Source organism: Prionailurus viverrinus, chromosome B4 (genome assembly GCF_022837055.1).
Source record: "Prionailurus viverrinus isolate Anna chromosome B4, UM_Priviv_1.0, whole genome shotgun sequence".
In the NCBI taxonomy this organism is placed as follows: domain Eukaryota; kingdom Metazoa; phylum Chordata; class Mammalia; order Carnivora; family Felidae; genus Prionailurus; species Prionailurus viverrinus.
Window position 1 is genome coordinate 64,843,045 of NC_062567.1, and position 14,800 is coordinate 64,857,844.

Here is a 14,800-nt window from a genome sequence, read left to right on the forward strand (position 1 = left end):
TTCTAAGTGCTATCATAACACTCATTTTAGAGATGCGAAAACTGAGGCACATGGTGGTAACGTGCCAACGGCTGCACAGCTTACATGTGAATGTCTAACAGTGAGGCTTTACTTTGCCAGGTACTGTAAAAACAATTTACAAGATAACTCATTCAATCCTCATAACCCCCCTATAAGGCAGGTATTGTCCCCATTCTTCAGGTGAGGAAACTGAAGCACAAGAATTAACACTAGCACCCAGGTAGTATGTGGCCGGCCAGGGTGTGAGCCCAGCCAGTGTGGCCCAGAGGCCTCAAGCTTCACCATGCTTCTCCACTTTCCGAATTAACAGTGCAGCAACTGAGTACGTACCTGAGGTTTCTAAGTGTTCAACTACAGCAACGTCCTGTTGAGTATTATATCCGTGCCTTACCTTTACATATGTGGCCTACACCTATTTTTTTTACCTACAATCTTTGGTATATTTAAGCGCTTAATATTTTTAAAGTACGGTACTAACTGCAGTGAGAGAATACAAATGCTATCCACACTTTATTTAGGTAACACGATGAGTTTCTGGTCTACCAGAGGAGAGGAGTCATGGTCAAAAAGACATATTGCAACAAGTTAAATGCCATGAGCATGGCCCAGACAAAGTATCAACATTTTGCAGAGGCCTACTAAGAAAGCTTTCATGATCATGCTGGACCTGGCAGAATGAGTAAACATCCTACAGATACTTTTATTGTAGAGTTAACAACACATTACTGTGTTCTCATGTTTGTCTTTCCCCAGTAAGGTCTTTTAAGAACAGGGATTATTTTTCTCGGAGTCTCTCTAGCACTCAACAAAGTCATCACTCAGAAAATGGCTGTGGGACAAGGGGTAGAGAGAATGTAATGGAAAAGCCCATTCCAAGAAGAGATCAGAAGCTTAAAGGGAAAAGCAGAAAAAGGCATTTTTAAAATTTTAGTTGCTGTGCCACAGGCAGTATCTCTGTGCTGTTCAACTCCTGGGGCCCAGTTTTCACCATATTCCATATGAACGCAGCCCCTCGGGGGAGGGGGGGGGGATATGGAGCCCCTGGCGTTGCACAACTCAACAGCCCCAACTACAGGCATTGCTGTCCACAGCCCTTAGCGAGAGAAAGAAATGTCCTAACCAACTCTGCTTTTCTCACTGACATTCCTTATGTGCCACGGCTGTACTCTTGAACTCATGTACTTTTAACTCATGTTAAAAGTTTCTATTTTAAAAGTAACATCCACATAATATCGTGAAAATAATAATGCCAGTTTCAGAGAGAAGTGGCAGTTGTCACAGCGCAGTTGAGCATGGTCAGACTCCAAAGCCAGACTTCTTGGGCTTCCGCCCCTCAGGAGCTTTGTGACCATGAGAAAATCACTTCCTCTCTTTCTATCTAAACATCTTCATCTTAAAAAGAAAAAGAATATTACCTGCCTGGGTTCTTATGAGGCTTCTGTGAATATACGCAAAATGTTGAGAAAAGTACCTGGCACAGAGTAAGCACTGGACAAGCGTTAGGTGCTGTTTCCTGGGCACTGGGAGCTAAGTTGATTGCCTATTCACATTCTGCCATGAAGACTGACTTCTGAGACTCCCCCAGTGCTGGACAGAGAGATGATGAAATCAGACAGAAGAACGCTGGTCACATGCTGGTGACCCCCCGTGACACTGCGGTCTTGCTGTGAAGTGAAATTCTTGCCATGTGGCTTCTGACACACAGTCCAGACCGCATCATTCCTAACAGTGGTGCTATTATTTAATAAAAGGCCGAAACATACAGCAGGCAGTACTCCCAACTCAAGTTTAGAAGTATCTGTAAAACTTGGCTATCAGGCAGATTACATTTTAAATGTAGAAAACACGTTTTGGGGTTTCTGGTGAGATTTTCCTCCTGACAAAGTTTTCTCCACAGAAGTGTTCCTACTATCTACTCTGAAGGTCGAAGGAAGAAGAAAGTGAAGAGAAATGAAAAGAGCTGTAGACTGGGAGGATCGCATCAAGGGACCAAGCTGGATCAGAAAACGAAAAAAATAGTCTCCTGGACTTTTCAGTAAGAAGGCAAAGACTGCTTGCTAGCTGAGATCTACCAGCAGGTGCTAGACCATTAGATGTGTTAAAGCAAAGACACCAGAGTGAAGTCAGTCAACTTAGACTGTGTTCTGGCTTTGAGCTTAAAACATAGAAATGAGGATGAAAAAGAATGTTTTATACTGAAGTCACTAAACAACTCACACAACTCATGTGAACAGACTTCTGTCATCTTACTGTAACTCACTCGAGAAGGGTGTGGCCGCAACACTACTAGGCAAACATAATTAGGTCATAACCCTCCCTGTAACTCTGCAATGTCAAGGCCACCGGAGAGAAAAGTGGGGAGGCGCGTATATAATGTGTGTGAAACAAGGAAACAGAGGAAGTGAAACAAAGTTTTACTTTACGTGTCAGTTTCATGCTGGTAGAGACCATAAATCCAACAAAGAAATCCTGCTTTAAGAGATGAAACTGAAAGAAATGGCAACTGGTCCGGGGGTGGGGGAGGGAGGTGGGAGGGGGAGGTGAGGGAGTAGGAAAAAAAACAATTGCAGAAAAGCAAAAATAAAAGTACATCAGCTGGTATTTTAAAAATCTGGTTGATTCTGACTAACCTTGCTTACCTCACAGGAAATTCTTTATTGACATTAATCTCAGTAACGAATGAGTCTTTGATCCAACAAGACTTCACATTTGCTTTGCATCAAAGAATAAGAATTCAAAGGGCTATTTGGGGGAAAAAAAGTCATATTGTTAAAAATATTACTCAACAGAGTCGGCGGCAAGATGGCGGCTTAGGAGGACGCTGGGCTCACCGCACGTCCTGCTGATCACTTAGATTCCATCTACATCTGCCTAAATAACCCAGAAAACCACCAGAGGATTAGCAGAACGGAGTCGCCGGAGCCAAACGCAGACGAGAGGCCCACGGAAGAGGGTAGGAAGGGCGGCGAGGCGGTGCGCGCTCCACGGACTGGCGGGAGGGAGCCGGGGCGGAGGGGCGGCTCGCCGGCCAAGCACAGCCACCGAGTCTGGCTTGCAAAAGCGGAGGGGCCTGACGGACTGTGTTCCCACAACAAGCGCGACTTAGCGTCTGGGAGGTCATAAGTTAACAGCTCTGCTCGGAAAGCGGGAAGGCTGGAGGACAAAGGGAGGGAGAGCTGCTGAGCCCCCTGACAACAGAGCTCAGTTTGGTGGGGAACAAAGGCGCTCGCCAGCGCCATCTCCCCCGCCCATCCCCCAGCCGAAATCCCAAAGAGAACCTGTTCCTGCCGGGGAACTTGCTCGCTCCGCGCAAACACCCAACTCTGCGCTTCTGCGGAGCCAAACCTCCGGCAGCGGATCTGACTCCCTCCCGCTGCCATAGGGCCCCTCCTGAAGTGGATCACCTAAGGAGAAGCGATCTAAGCCTGCCCCTCCTGCCCCCGAGCACCTTGCCTACCCACCCCAGCTAATACGCCAGATCCCCAGCATCACAAGCCTGGCAGGGTGCAAGTAGCCCAGACGAGCCACACCACCCCACAGTGAATCCCGCCCCTAGGAGAGGGGAAGAGAAGGCACACACCAGTCTGACCGTGGCCCCAGCAGTGGGCTGGGGACAGACATCAGGTCTGACTGCAGCCCCGCCCACCAACTCCAGTTATACACTACAGCACAGGGGAAGTGCCCTGCAGGTCCGCACCACTCCAGGGACTATCCAAAATGACCAAGCGGAAGAACTCCCCTCAGAAGAATCTCCAGGAAATAACAACAGCTAATGAGCTGATCAAAAAGGATTTAAATAATATAACAGAAAGTGAATTTAGAATAATAGTCATAAAATTAATCGCTGGGCTTGAAAACAGTATACAGGACAGCAGAGAATCTCTTGCTACAGAGATCAAGGGACTAAGGAACAGTCACGAGGAGCTGAAAAACGCTTTAAACGAAATGCATAACAAAATGGAAACCACCACAGCTCGGCTTGAAGAGGCAGAGGAGAGAATAGGTGAACTAGAAGATAAAGTTATGGAAAAAGAGGAAGCTGAGAAAAAGAGAGATAAAAAAATCCAGGAGTATGAGGGGAAAATTAGAGAATTAAGTGATACACTAAAAAGAAATAATATACGCATAATTGGTATCCCAGAGGAGGAAGAGAGAGGGAAAGGTGCTGAAGGGGTACTTGAAGAAATAATTGCTGAGAACTTCCCTGAACTGGGGAAGGAAAAAGGCATTGAAATCCAAGAGGCACAGAGAACTCCCTTCAGACGTAACTTGAATCGATCTTCTGCACGACATATCATAGTGAAACTGGCAAAATACAAGGATAAAGAGAAAATTCTGAAAGCAGCAAGGGGTAAACGTGCCCTCACATATAAAGGGAGACCTATAAGACTCGTGACTGATCTCTCTTTTGAAACTTGGCAGGCCAGAAAGAATTGGCACGAGATTTTCAGGGTGCTAGACAGAAAAAATATGCAGCCGAGAATCCTTTATCCAGCAAGTCTGTCATTTAGAATAGAAGGAGAGATAAAGGTCTTCCCAAACAAACAAAAACTGAAGGAATTTGTCACCACTAAACCAGCCCTACAAGAGATCCTAAGGGGGACCCTGTGAGACAAAGTCCCAGAGACATCACTACAAGCATAAAACATACAGACATCACAATGACTCTAAACCCGTATCTTTCTATAATAACACTGAATGTAAATGGATTAAATGCGCCAACCAAAAGACATAGGGTATCAGAATGGATAAAAAAACAAGACCCATCTATTTGCTGTCTACAAGAGACTCATTTTAGACCTGAGGACACCTTTAGATTGAGAGTGAGGGGATGGAGAACTATTTATCATGCGACTGGAAGCCAAAAGAAAGCTGGAGTAGCCATACTTATATCAGACAAACTAGACTTTAAATTAAAGGCTGTAACAAGAGATGAAGAAGGACATTATATAATAGTTACAGGGTCTATCCATCAGGAAGAGCTAACCATTATAAATGTCTATGCACCGAATACCGGAGCCCCCAAATATATAAAACAATTACTCATAAACATAAGCAACCTTATTGATAAGAATGTGGTAATTGCAGGGGACTTTAATACACCACTTACAGAAATGGATAGATCATCTAGACACACGGTCAATAAAGAAACAAGGGCCCTGAATGAGACATTGGATCAGATGGACTTGACAGATATATTTAGAACTCTGCATCCCAAAGCAACAGAATATACTTTCTTCTCGAGTGCACATGGAACATTCTCCAAGATAGATCATATACTGGGTCACAAAACAGCCCTTCATAAGTTTACAAGAATTGAAATTATACCATGCTTACTTTCAGACCACAATGCTATGAAGCTTGAAATCAACCACAGAAAAAAGTCTGGAAAACCTCCAAAAGCATGGAGGTTAAAGAACACCCTACTAACGAATGAGTGGGTCAACCAGGCAATTAGAGAAGAAATTAAAAAATATATGGAAACAAATGAAAATGAAAATACAACAATCCAAACGCTTTGGGACGCAGCGAAGGCAGTCCTGAGAGGAAAATACATTGCAATCCAGGCCTATCTCAAGAAACAAGAAAAATCCCAAATACAAAATCTAACAGCACACCTAAAGGAACTAGAAGCAGAACAGCAAAGGCAGCCTAAGCCCAGCAGAAGAAGAGAAATAATAAAGATCAGGGCAGAAATAAACAATATAGAAACTAAAAAAACTGTAGAGCAGATCAACGAAACCAAGAGTTGGTTTTTTGAAAAAATAAACAAAATTGACAAACCTCTAGCCAGGCTTCTCAAAAAGAAAAGGGAGATGACCCAAATAGATAAAATCATGAATGAAAATGGAATTATTACAACCAATCCCTCAGAGATACAAACAATTATCAGGGAATACTATGAAAAATTATATGCCAACAAACTGGACAACCTGGAAGAAATGGACAAATTCCTGAACAACCACACTCTTCCAAAACTCAATCAGGAGGAAATAGAAAGCTTGAACAGACCCATAACCAGCGAAGAAATTGAATCGGTTATCAAAAATCTCCCAACAAATAAGAGTCCAGGACCAGATGGCTTCCCAGGGGAGTTCTACCAGACGTTTAAAGCAGAGATAATACCTATCCTTCTCAAGCTATTCCAAGAAATAGAAAGGGAAGGAAAACTTCCAGACTCATTCTATGAAGCCAGTATTACTTTGATTCCTAAACCAGACAGAGACCCAGTAAAAAAAGAGAACTACAGGCCAATATCCCTGATGAATATGGATGCAAAAATTCTCAATAAGGTACTAGCAAATCGAATTCAACGGCATATAAAAAGAATTATTCACCATGATCAAGTGGGATTCATTCCTGGGATGCAGGGCTGGTTCAACATTCGCAAATCAATCAACGTGATACATCACATTAACAAAAAAAAAGAGAAGAACCATATGATCCTGTCAATCGATGCAGAAAAGGCCTTCGACAAAATCCAGCACCCTTTCTTAATAAAAACCCTTGAGAAAGTCGGGATAGAAGGAACATACTTAAAGATCATAAAAGCCATTTATGAAAAGCCCACAGCTAACATCATCCTCAACGGGGAAAAACTGAGAGCTTTTTCCCTGAGATCAGGAACACGACAAGGATGCCCACTCTCACCGCTGCTGTTTAACATAGTGCTGGAACTTCTAGCATCAGCAATCAGACAACAAAAGGAAATCAAAGGCATCAAAATTGGCAAAGATGAAGTCAAGCTTTCGCTTTTTGCAGATGACATGATATTATACATGGAAAATCCGATAGACTCCACCAAAAGTCTGCTAGAACTGATACAGGAATTCAGCAAAGTTGCAGGATACAAAATCAATGTACAGAAATCAGTTGCATTCTTATACACTAACAATGAAGCAACAGAAAGACAAATAAAGAAACTGATCCCATTCACAATTGCACCAAGAAGCATAAAATACCTAGGAATAAATCTAACCAAAGATGTAAAGGATCTGTATGCTGAAAATTATAGAAAGCTTATGAAGGAAATTGAAGAAGATTTAAAGAAATGGAAAGACATTCCCTGCTCATGGATTGGAAAAATAAATATTGTCAAAATGTCAATACTACCCAAAGCTATCTACACATTCAATGCAATCCCAATCAAAATTGCACCAGCATTCTTCTCGAAACTAGAACAAGCAATCCTAAAATTCATATGGAACCACAAAAGGCCCCGAATAGCCAAAGGAATTTTGAAGAAGAAGACCAAAGCAGGAGGCATCACAATCCCAGACTTTAGCCTCTACTACAAAGCTGTCATCATCAAGACAGCATGGTATTGGCACCAAAACAGACACATAGACCAATGGAATAGAATAGAAACCCCAGAACTAGACCCACAAACGTATGGCCAACTCATCTTTGACAAAGCAGGAAAGAACATCCAATGGAAAAAAGACAGCCTCTTTAACAAATGGTGCTGGGAGAACTGGACAGCAACATGCAGAAGGTTGAAACTAGACCACTTTCTCACACCATTCACAAAAATAAACTCAAAATGGATAAAGGACCTAAATGTGAGACAGGAAACCATCAAAACCTTAGAGGAGAAAGCAGGAAAAGACCTCTCTGACCTCAGCCGTAGCAATCTCTTACTCGACACATCCCCAAAGGCAAGGGAATTAAAAGCAAAAGTGAATTACTGGGACCTTATGAAGATAAAAAGCTTCTGCACAGCAAAGGAAACAACCAACAAAACTAAAAGGCAACCAACTGAATGGGAAAAGATATTCGCAAATGACATATCGGACAAAGGGCTAGTATCCAAAATCTATAAAGAGCTCACCAAACTCCACACCCGAAAAACAAATAACCCAGTGAAGACATGGGCAGAAAACATGAATAGACACTTCTCTAAAGAAGACATCCGGATGGCCAACAGGCACATGAAAAGATGTTCAGCGTCGCTCCTTATCAGGGAAATACAAATCAAAACCACACTCAGGTATCACCTCACGCCAGTCAGAGTGGCCAAAATGAACAAATCCGGAGACTATAGATGCTGGAGAGGATGTGGAGAAACGGGAACCCTCTTGCACTGTTGGTGGGAATGCAAATTGGTGCAGCCGCTCTGGAAAGCAGTGTGGAGGTTCCTCAGAAAATTAAAAATAGACCTACCCTATGACCCAGCAATAGCACTGCTAGGAATTTATCCAAGGGATACAGGAGCGCTGATGCATAGGGCCACGTGTACCCCAATGTTCATAGCAGCACTCTCAACAATAGCCAAATTATGGAAAGAGCCTAAATGTCCATCAACTGATGAATGGATAAAGAAATTGTGGTTTATATACACAATGGAATATTACGTGGCAATGAGAAAAAATGAAATATGGCCTTTCGTAGCAACGTGGATGGAACTGGAGAGTGTGATGCTAAGTGAAATAAGCCATACAGAGAAAGACAGATACCATATGGTTTCACTCTTATGTGGATCCTGAGAAACTTCACAGGAACCCATGGGGGAGGGGAAGGAAAAAAAAAAAAAGAGGTTAGAATGGGAGAGAGCCAAAGCATAAGAGACTTAAAAACTGAGAACAAACTGAGGGTTGATGGGGGTGGGAGGGAGGGGAGGGTGGGTGATGGGTATTGAGGAGGGCACCTTTTGGGATGAGCACTGGGTGTTGTATGGAAACCAATTTGTCAATAAATTTCATAAAAAAAAAATAAAATAAAATAAAATAAAATAAAATAACACAAAAAAAAAAAAAAAAAAAAAAAAAAAAAAAAATATTACTCAACAAGTTATGAGACCGATTCCAAGCAGCAATATGCAGCCACAAAGTGTGTTCCAGCAGAGGGAGCACTGGGACAGAGGGGACACCGCAGAAATTGATGTAGATCTAAGATCGATTCAATAAACCGGCGCTATGTAAATTAACATGTCAATTCCCAGGAAAGGTTTTGAATATTGATGAATATCTGAATATCTGTTTTTCCTACACAGGCACTAAATCATTGCTTATAACGAACAGTAGACTACATGCCAACACTGTGGGGAAAGGGCTAAATTAGACAGCCTGGTCCCAAAACCCAACTCTAGACACCAGCGAAACCAACCTGAGAAACCAAAGCCAACTCTGGTGAAAACAAAAACCTAAAATAATGCCCTACTCAAACAGGCACTCAGTAAGCTGATTTTTTTTTTGCAACTTGTAAAGAAAACAGAACCCTTAAACTAAAGCAAACACTAATACCAGATTTCTGATGCTTCTTTTACCATGACTCATTTAATACAGATTAACTACACTCTATTGCTTGACAGCTTTATCTTTTTCAAAGGTTTCTGTTGAAGGCCCCACAGACTCTTCCCATTCCCGTAATTCCTGGCCACTTGGTATGCTTCACTCACCCTGCAGTAACCATCTCGGCAAAGGATTTCTAATACTACAAAATTCAAAGAAGCAAGAAGGTTTCGGGAAGAAAGTAAGAGTTTAAAAGTTGGGGGCTGGTGGAAGACCAGATACAAAGGATGTTTAATCTGGTTGAATCATTTCCAGCTAAAAACCTCCCATGACTGTCCCTGTATAGGCATGGCCAATTAATCCTAATCAGTCCAACCCTCCCCCCAATGAGCACCCCCATCACGACCCTTCACTCACTTTATGCTTCAAATACTGCTTTGATTGTTCTGTGCCTTTACATCTGCTGTTAATGTTACTTTAAATGCCCAGCAGAGTAATATAAAGAGCAAAAGACTCTGAGTGTTTTTTTTAATCTTGACTTTGTACCGGTGACCTTGTCATTTAACTGCTGTAAACTATTTCCACATCCAGCAAAAGGGGAACCTGTGCCCCATCTATTTCAGAGTTAGAAGGATTAAGTGAGATAGCATATGTAAGTAATGCAGGGTGCCTAATAGAAGCCAAAGCACTAAATACATATTAGTTCCTTTCCCAGCTCCCTCTATATCTGCTGAACTCCTACTCACCCTTCAAACCCCAGTTTAAATGTTTCTGTAAAACCTATGTGTTCTATTTACTTCTCTCCAAAAGAATCCATTGCCTAGTCTGTTTCCCGCTCTTAGAGAAACTTCTGTTGTATTTTAATCATTTGTCAATGATCTTTCTATTAGAGAATGAACACCTCCAGGATGAGATTTTTTTTTAATTAATGCCTACTCCAAATCTGACAGAATCAATAATACAGCTTACTTAGCATTTTGTGAATAAATGAATGATTTCTTTAAACTGTTAGAAACTAAAACCCTTAGATGGTCTTTCAAATATTCTGATAATACACTTTTTTAAGAAAAATCCCATTTTAAACTGGTACCCTAACAGAATGGAATTATTATTTTTTTTAACGTTTACTTATTTTTGAGACAATGCGAGAGACAGTACAAGCGGCAGAGGGGCAGACAGAATCTGAAGTGGGCTCCAGGCTCTAAGCTGTCAGCACAGAGCCCGACGCAGGGCTTGAACCCACCAACCCTGAGATCATGACCTGAGTCTAAGTCGGATGCTTAACCGACTGAGCCACTCAGGCGCCCCTGGAATTATTTTTTTTTTAATGTTTCTGCTCACTATTCATTTAATCAACAAGTGCCTCCTATAGGCTAGGAATACAGCCATGAACAAAATGAACAAAAGCTGTGTCCCCATGGGCTTTGTATTTACCACAGGTAAATCTGTGAAAGAAATTATCACTGCAAACTTGTCTGAAAAGATATCAAAAGCCACATTTTGTCTTATTCATCATCTACTAAGAATGAAAAGGACCAAAAAACAAAAATAAAAAAAAAAATTCTCACCACACATAAAATTTAACTACTTAAAAAGAAGTAGCATGAAATTAACCCAGATTTAGTGTACTAAACAAGCAAAACTGATTTAAAGTCCCTTAAAAAAAAAAATCATGTTAGGGACCCATTTCCTTGCAGCTAAAAATAATTCTGTGACTTCTCCTTTGGGAGGTAATTTTTGTGACTTAAGGATGTTACACGTACAACATGCTCTGCATAATCCTAATTCGAAACGTGGCCTATTTCAAAGCGTGTTTATGACCTTAACATTCCTCATTTTATAAGAAAGCTTTTATGATACTCTGTAGCAGTGCTTCTATTTGAAGTGCCTTTCAGAGAAGGGAGGTGGGTCACACCAGGACCAGATCAGGACCATGTCTCAAATGGGATGCACCGTCAGGCAAGCAGCCCAAGTGCCACAGAATGAGGCAGAGGTAAGAGGTGTTACGGTTCCTGCACACCAACTCTTCCGATCTTACCTCGGTTTTAATCCTCTTTGTCGCATCCACCTTGTTCCCCAAGCAAGCCCTATGCTTTCCTTTCTTTATTCATTCCCTGGCTGAGAAGGTCCTTCACGCACCTCTGTCCAAACACCACTCATGCATCAACAATCCAATTCCAGGAGGAAGCGCTTCCTTCCAGCTTCTGTTAGGGAACTGTACCCTTTTTGAATGCATCAGCCCTCTCTCCGGGGAGAGACTTTCTTATGGAGCCTCGCAAGTCCTACCTGGCTTTATTCCCACCCTGCTACTCTTACAACACAGTATCTCCAAGGGGGCCTTACACACAACAGGGGCTCAATTTTCCCAGCCGATAAAAAAGAGTACACATAACATCCAAATACGCAATACTTGCCATGCTTCATTCAAAGATCTCTGTAAAACATTATTCAGTTTCCAAATCACAAGATTCGGTCTCACTGAACATATCTTGCGACCTACAATTATGTTATCTCTAGGTCAGAAGAAACAATAAACATGGTCCAGGTGTCCCAAGCAGAGAATGCTGAGAATACTGAGGAGAGAATCCTGATCACTTGGCTTTAACCACAGGTTATTTATCGAAGGGTCCTGAAGGCACAGGTAGTTCCTCTACAGACAGGTTTCATTTCAGCTGTACTTTCTGGTCATTTGGGACCTTCATGTGCCAACTTAATATTTTACTGAGAGTCTTGCCCTGCTTCAGTAATTAACAGTACAATAAACAAAAGAAAGGTCAGCAATGAAATAGTTTGGATGTAAAGTGCAGTGAGCTGGGGTTTAGGCTCACAGTTCCTGAACGTGGAATTATATAAATGGGTCTCACTTCCTCTTGGAGACTGGAAGGAAGGGGGTGAAATACAGAATATGTCAAACAAGTGGTGAATGGACAAATCTTTAGGAGTTCTAGGTTTCAAGAGCTTTCAAGTCCCAGTCATAGGGAGAAAAAAATACTTCAACAGCACCCTAAACGAAACAAACTGAAGTATGGGATGAAACATTTATAAAGCATCAGCAGTGTGTCTTAGAAAAATTACTAGTGAGATTTATGTCTCAACCCCCTACTTTCCCTCAAAAGTGCTTTCTAATAATACCAAGCACATTCCAAATAGCTTCCGTCTGCCAAGAACTTGCCAATTGTACCTCCCCTGCTCAGCAACCAGGGTGAAAAATCAATGCCAGGGGAACCTTAATCCTTTCATTTTTAAAGTAATTGCAAACATCTATCTTGCTGGGCATTTATCCACAGGGGGAGTGGCTCCTAAATGAATTTAATAAGTGCACATGACCTTTAATAGACAATTTGGTTCCCAACAGGAAAGCAAGAGAGGCAAAAGGGAAAGGAGAATGGGTGGATATGGATTTAAAGGAAAAAGTTAGAAAAACAAAGAAGGAATTCACTTGGGGAAAACATGAAAGCAAGAGGTAATACAATAGTAAAAACAATAGGAGAGAAAAATAATACTACATCTAAAGATAAATAACTAAATAAGAAAAGAGTAGGGGGGGCAAAGAAAAGAGTCCAGAATCACTTAATTAACTTTAGAAATTATCTTACTGGGACTTTAAGACTGATAGGTTCAGAGCTTGGAATCCTAGAAAAAGAAAGGCGCTAGCAGTAAAAAAAAAAAAAAAAAAAACACAGTGAGGCGCTACAGGAAGGAGACCTTCCTCTCATAAGCCCTAGGGGGGCATCAGGTAGGGCTGGATCAAGGTGATGAGTGGAATTCCTAGAAGTACTGAGATATGCAACAATCACGCGGATTCACTTGTCCGTGAGTGATTCCACGCGGGCTCAGGGGAGCCCACAGAGAACACCACCCACCTCCGCCGCCCCACAACCTTCGCGGGAGCCTTTGATGCTGGAGTAACAGACAGATGGGCTCTCAAGGAGCAAGAGAAGCGAGTATTCTCGGGACCAGCAAGCCCCGACGGGAACCCCGGAGGGGCAAAAGGAATGCAGCGACCAGGGCCAAGGGCGCCCTTCCAAGAGCGCGAACTCACCGATGCCGAGCCCCACGACCAAGCGGCCGGCGAGCAGCGTCTCCTTGTTGTTCGCCGCGGCCAGCACCGCGGAACCGGCCGTGAAGAGGGCACTGGCCAGCAGGATGGCGGCGCGGCGGCCGAAGACGCCGTTGAGGGCCCCGCCGGCCAGCGCCGAGACGGCGGCCGCCCCCACCGTGCTGGACACGAGCAGCTCCTGCCACAGCGCGTCCAGGCTGAGCTGCCGCTTGAGCAGCAGCATGGCCCCCGACACCACGCCGGTGTCATAGCCGAACAGGAAGCCGCCCAGCGCCGAGAAGACGGCCACCACGTACACGAAGGCGGGGGTCTCGTCCTGCTGGAACTGCCGCCGCGCCGCGCGCTCCAGGTCCCCGACGCCGCCGCCGCCGCCCGCGCCCGCGCCCTGCAGGCTGGCGCTCGACTCGGCGGCCGCCAGGAGGCTGCGCTCCCCGGCCGCGCTCGCCGCGTCCGGCTCCTGCTGCTTCCTGCGCCGCTCGCCCATGAGGCTGCTCAGGCTCCGCAGCGTGTACTCCACATTCTCGCTCGCCTTGCGGGACATAGGGCAGGGGCCCGGGACTTCCCGGGGGGACGAGGCTCCGCGGGCCGGCGGTCTCGGAGGGCTGGACAGCCCGAGAGGGCAGGAGCAACGGCCGCCGCCTTCGTCCTCCGGGCTGCCGCTCCGGCTGCCACGGCCGCAGCCGCCGCCGCGGCCGCTCCGGGGAGAAAGTTGCTGCCCGCCGAGCTCCGGCGCTGCGGAGTTGGAGGCTGGCCGGTCTCACTCGAGACTCACGCCCCGCGCCTGCCGAGCTGGCGCTGCGGAGCGGGCGGGAGGCGGGGCCCCGGGTCACGTGCACCCTGGGCCAGCGGGGCAGGGCCGCGGAGAGGCTCCGCCCCCTCTCTGGGCGGGGCCAGGCTCAAGCCTGCTGGGACCTCCAAACCCCACCCTCCTGGTTGAGGGCGACCTGTGACCAAGGCTCCTTAATTTAGGGGACTGGCATCTGCAGGGAATGAACACTGGCTTGGGGGCCGCAACTGGGGAGCAGGCCAATGTGGGAATGCCAAATAATAGGCTTCCAGACGGCAGAAACGGCCTGCAATGCTTGCACGGTATGGGAGGCTAGGGAGAGAACCCCTCACAACATCCTGATAGGCCTTCTAAAAACTGGGGCTGGCCAGAGCTGGAAAGGGCCTAGAAAATATATCCTGGTATGGCACATGGCAAGCCTTCCTTCTTTTATAATATTGTGACATAACTGAGTTTGTTCTGGAGCATTCAGGACTGTATCCTCCCATTTCCATAAGCAGTTTCTTCTCATTGCCAGTCCTTCCTCAATTTATGCTTATTGTAAAGACATGGTGCATCTTGATTCTTTGAAGACATAATGTATCTCCCCAGGTGAATCCCAAAATTCCTTCCATGAATCCCTGATGTGTAAAGGAAGACTTACAGTTATACATTCTTGTATAACCAGGTAGTTCCCACTGGTAGAAAGTAAACTCCTAGAAT

At 44.4% G+C, this 14,800-nt stretch overlaps 1 protein-coding gene across 2 annotated transcripts in view; it reads right to left on the reverse strand.

Moving 5' to 3' along the window:
- SLC2A13 (solute carrier family 2 member 13) overlaps positions 1–13,999 on the reverse strand; it is a 427,568-nt gene extending 413,569 nt beyond the window's left edge. For both annotated transcript variants that reach the window (XM_047867635.1, XM_047867634.1), the window contains exon 1: positions 13,294–13,999. In XM_047867635.1, the coding sequence (XP_047723591.1) occupies positions 13,294–13,852 (559 nt within the window). In that variant the 5' untranslated portion in view covers positions 13,853–13,999. The remainder of the gene's footprint in view (positions 1–13,293) is intronic.
- Between the last annotated feature and the right edge of the window lie 801 nt (positions 14,000–14,800).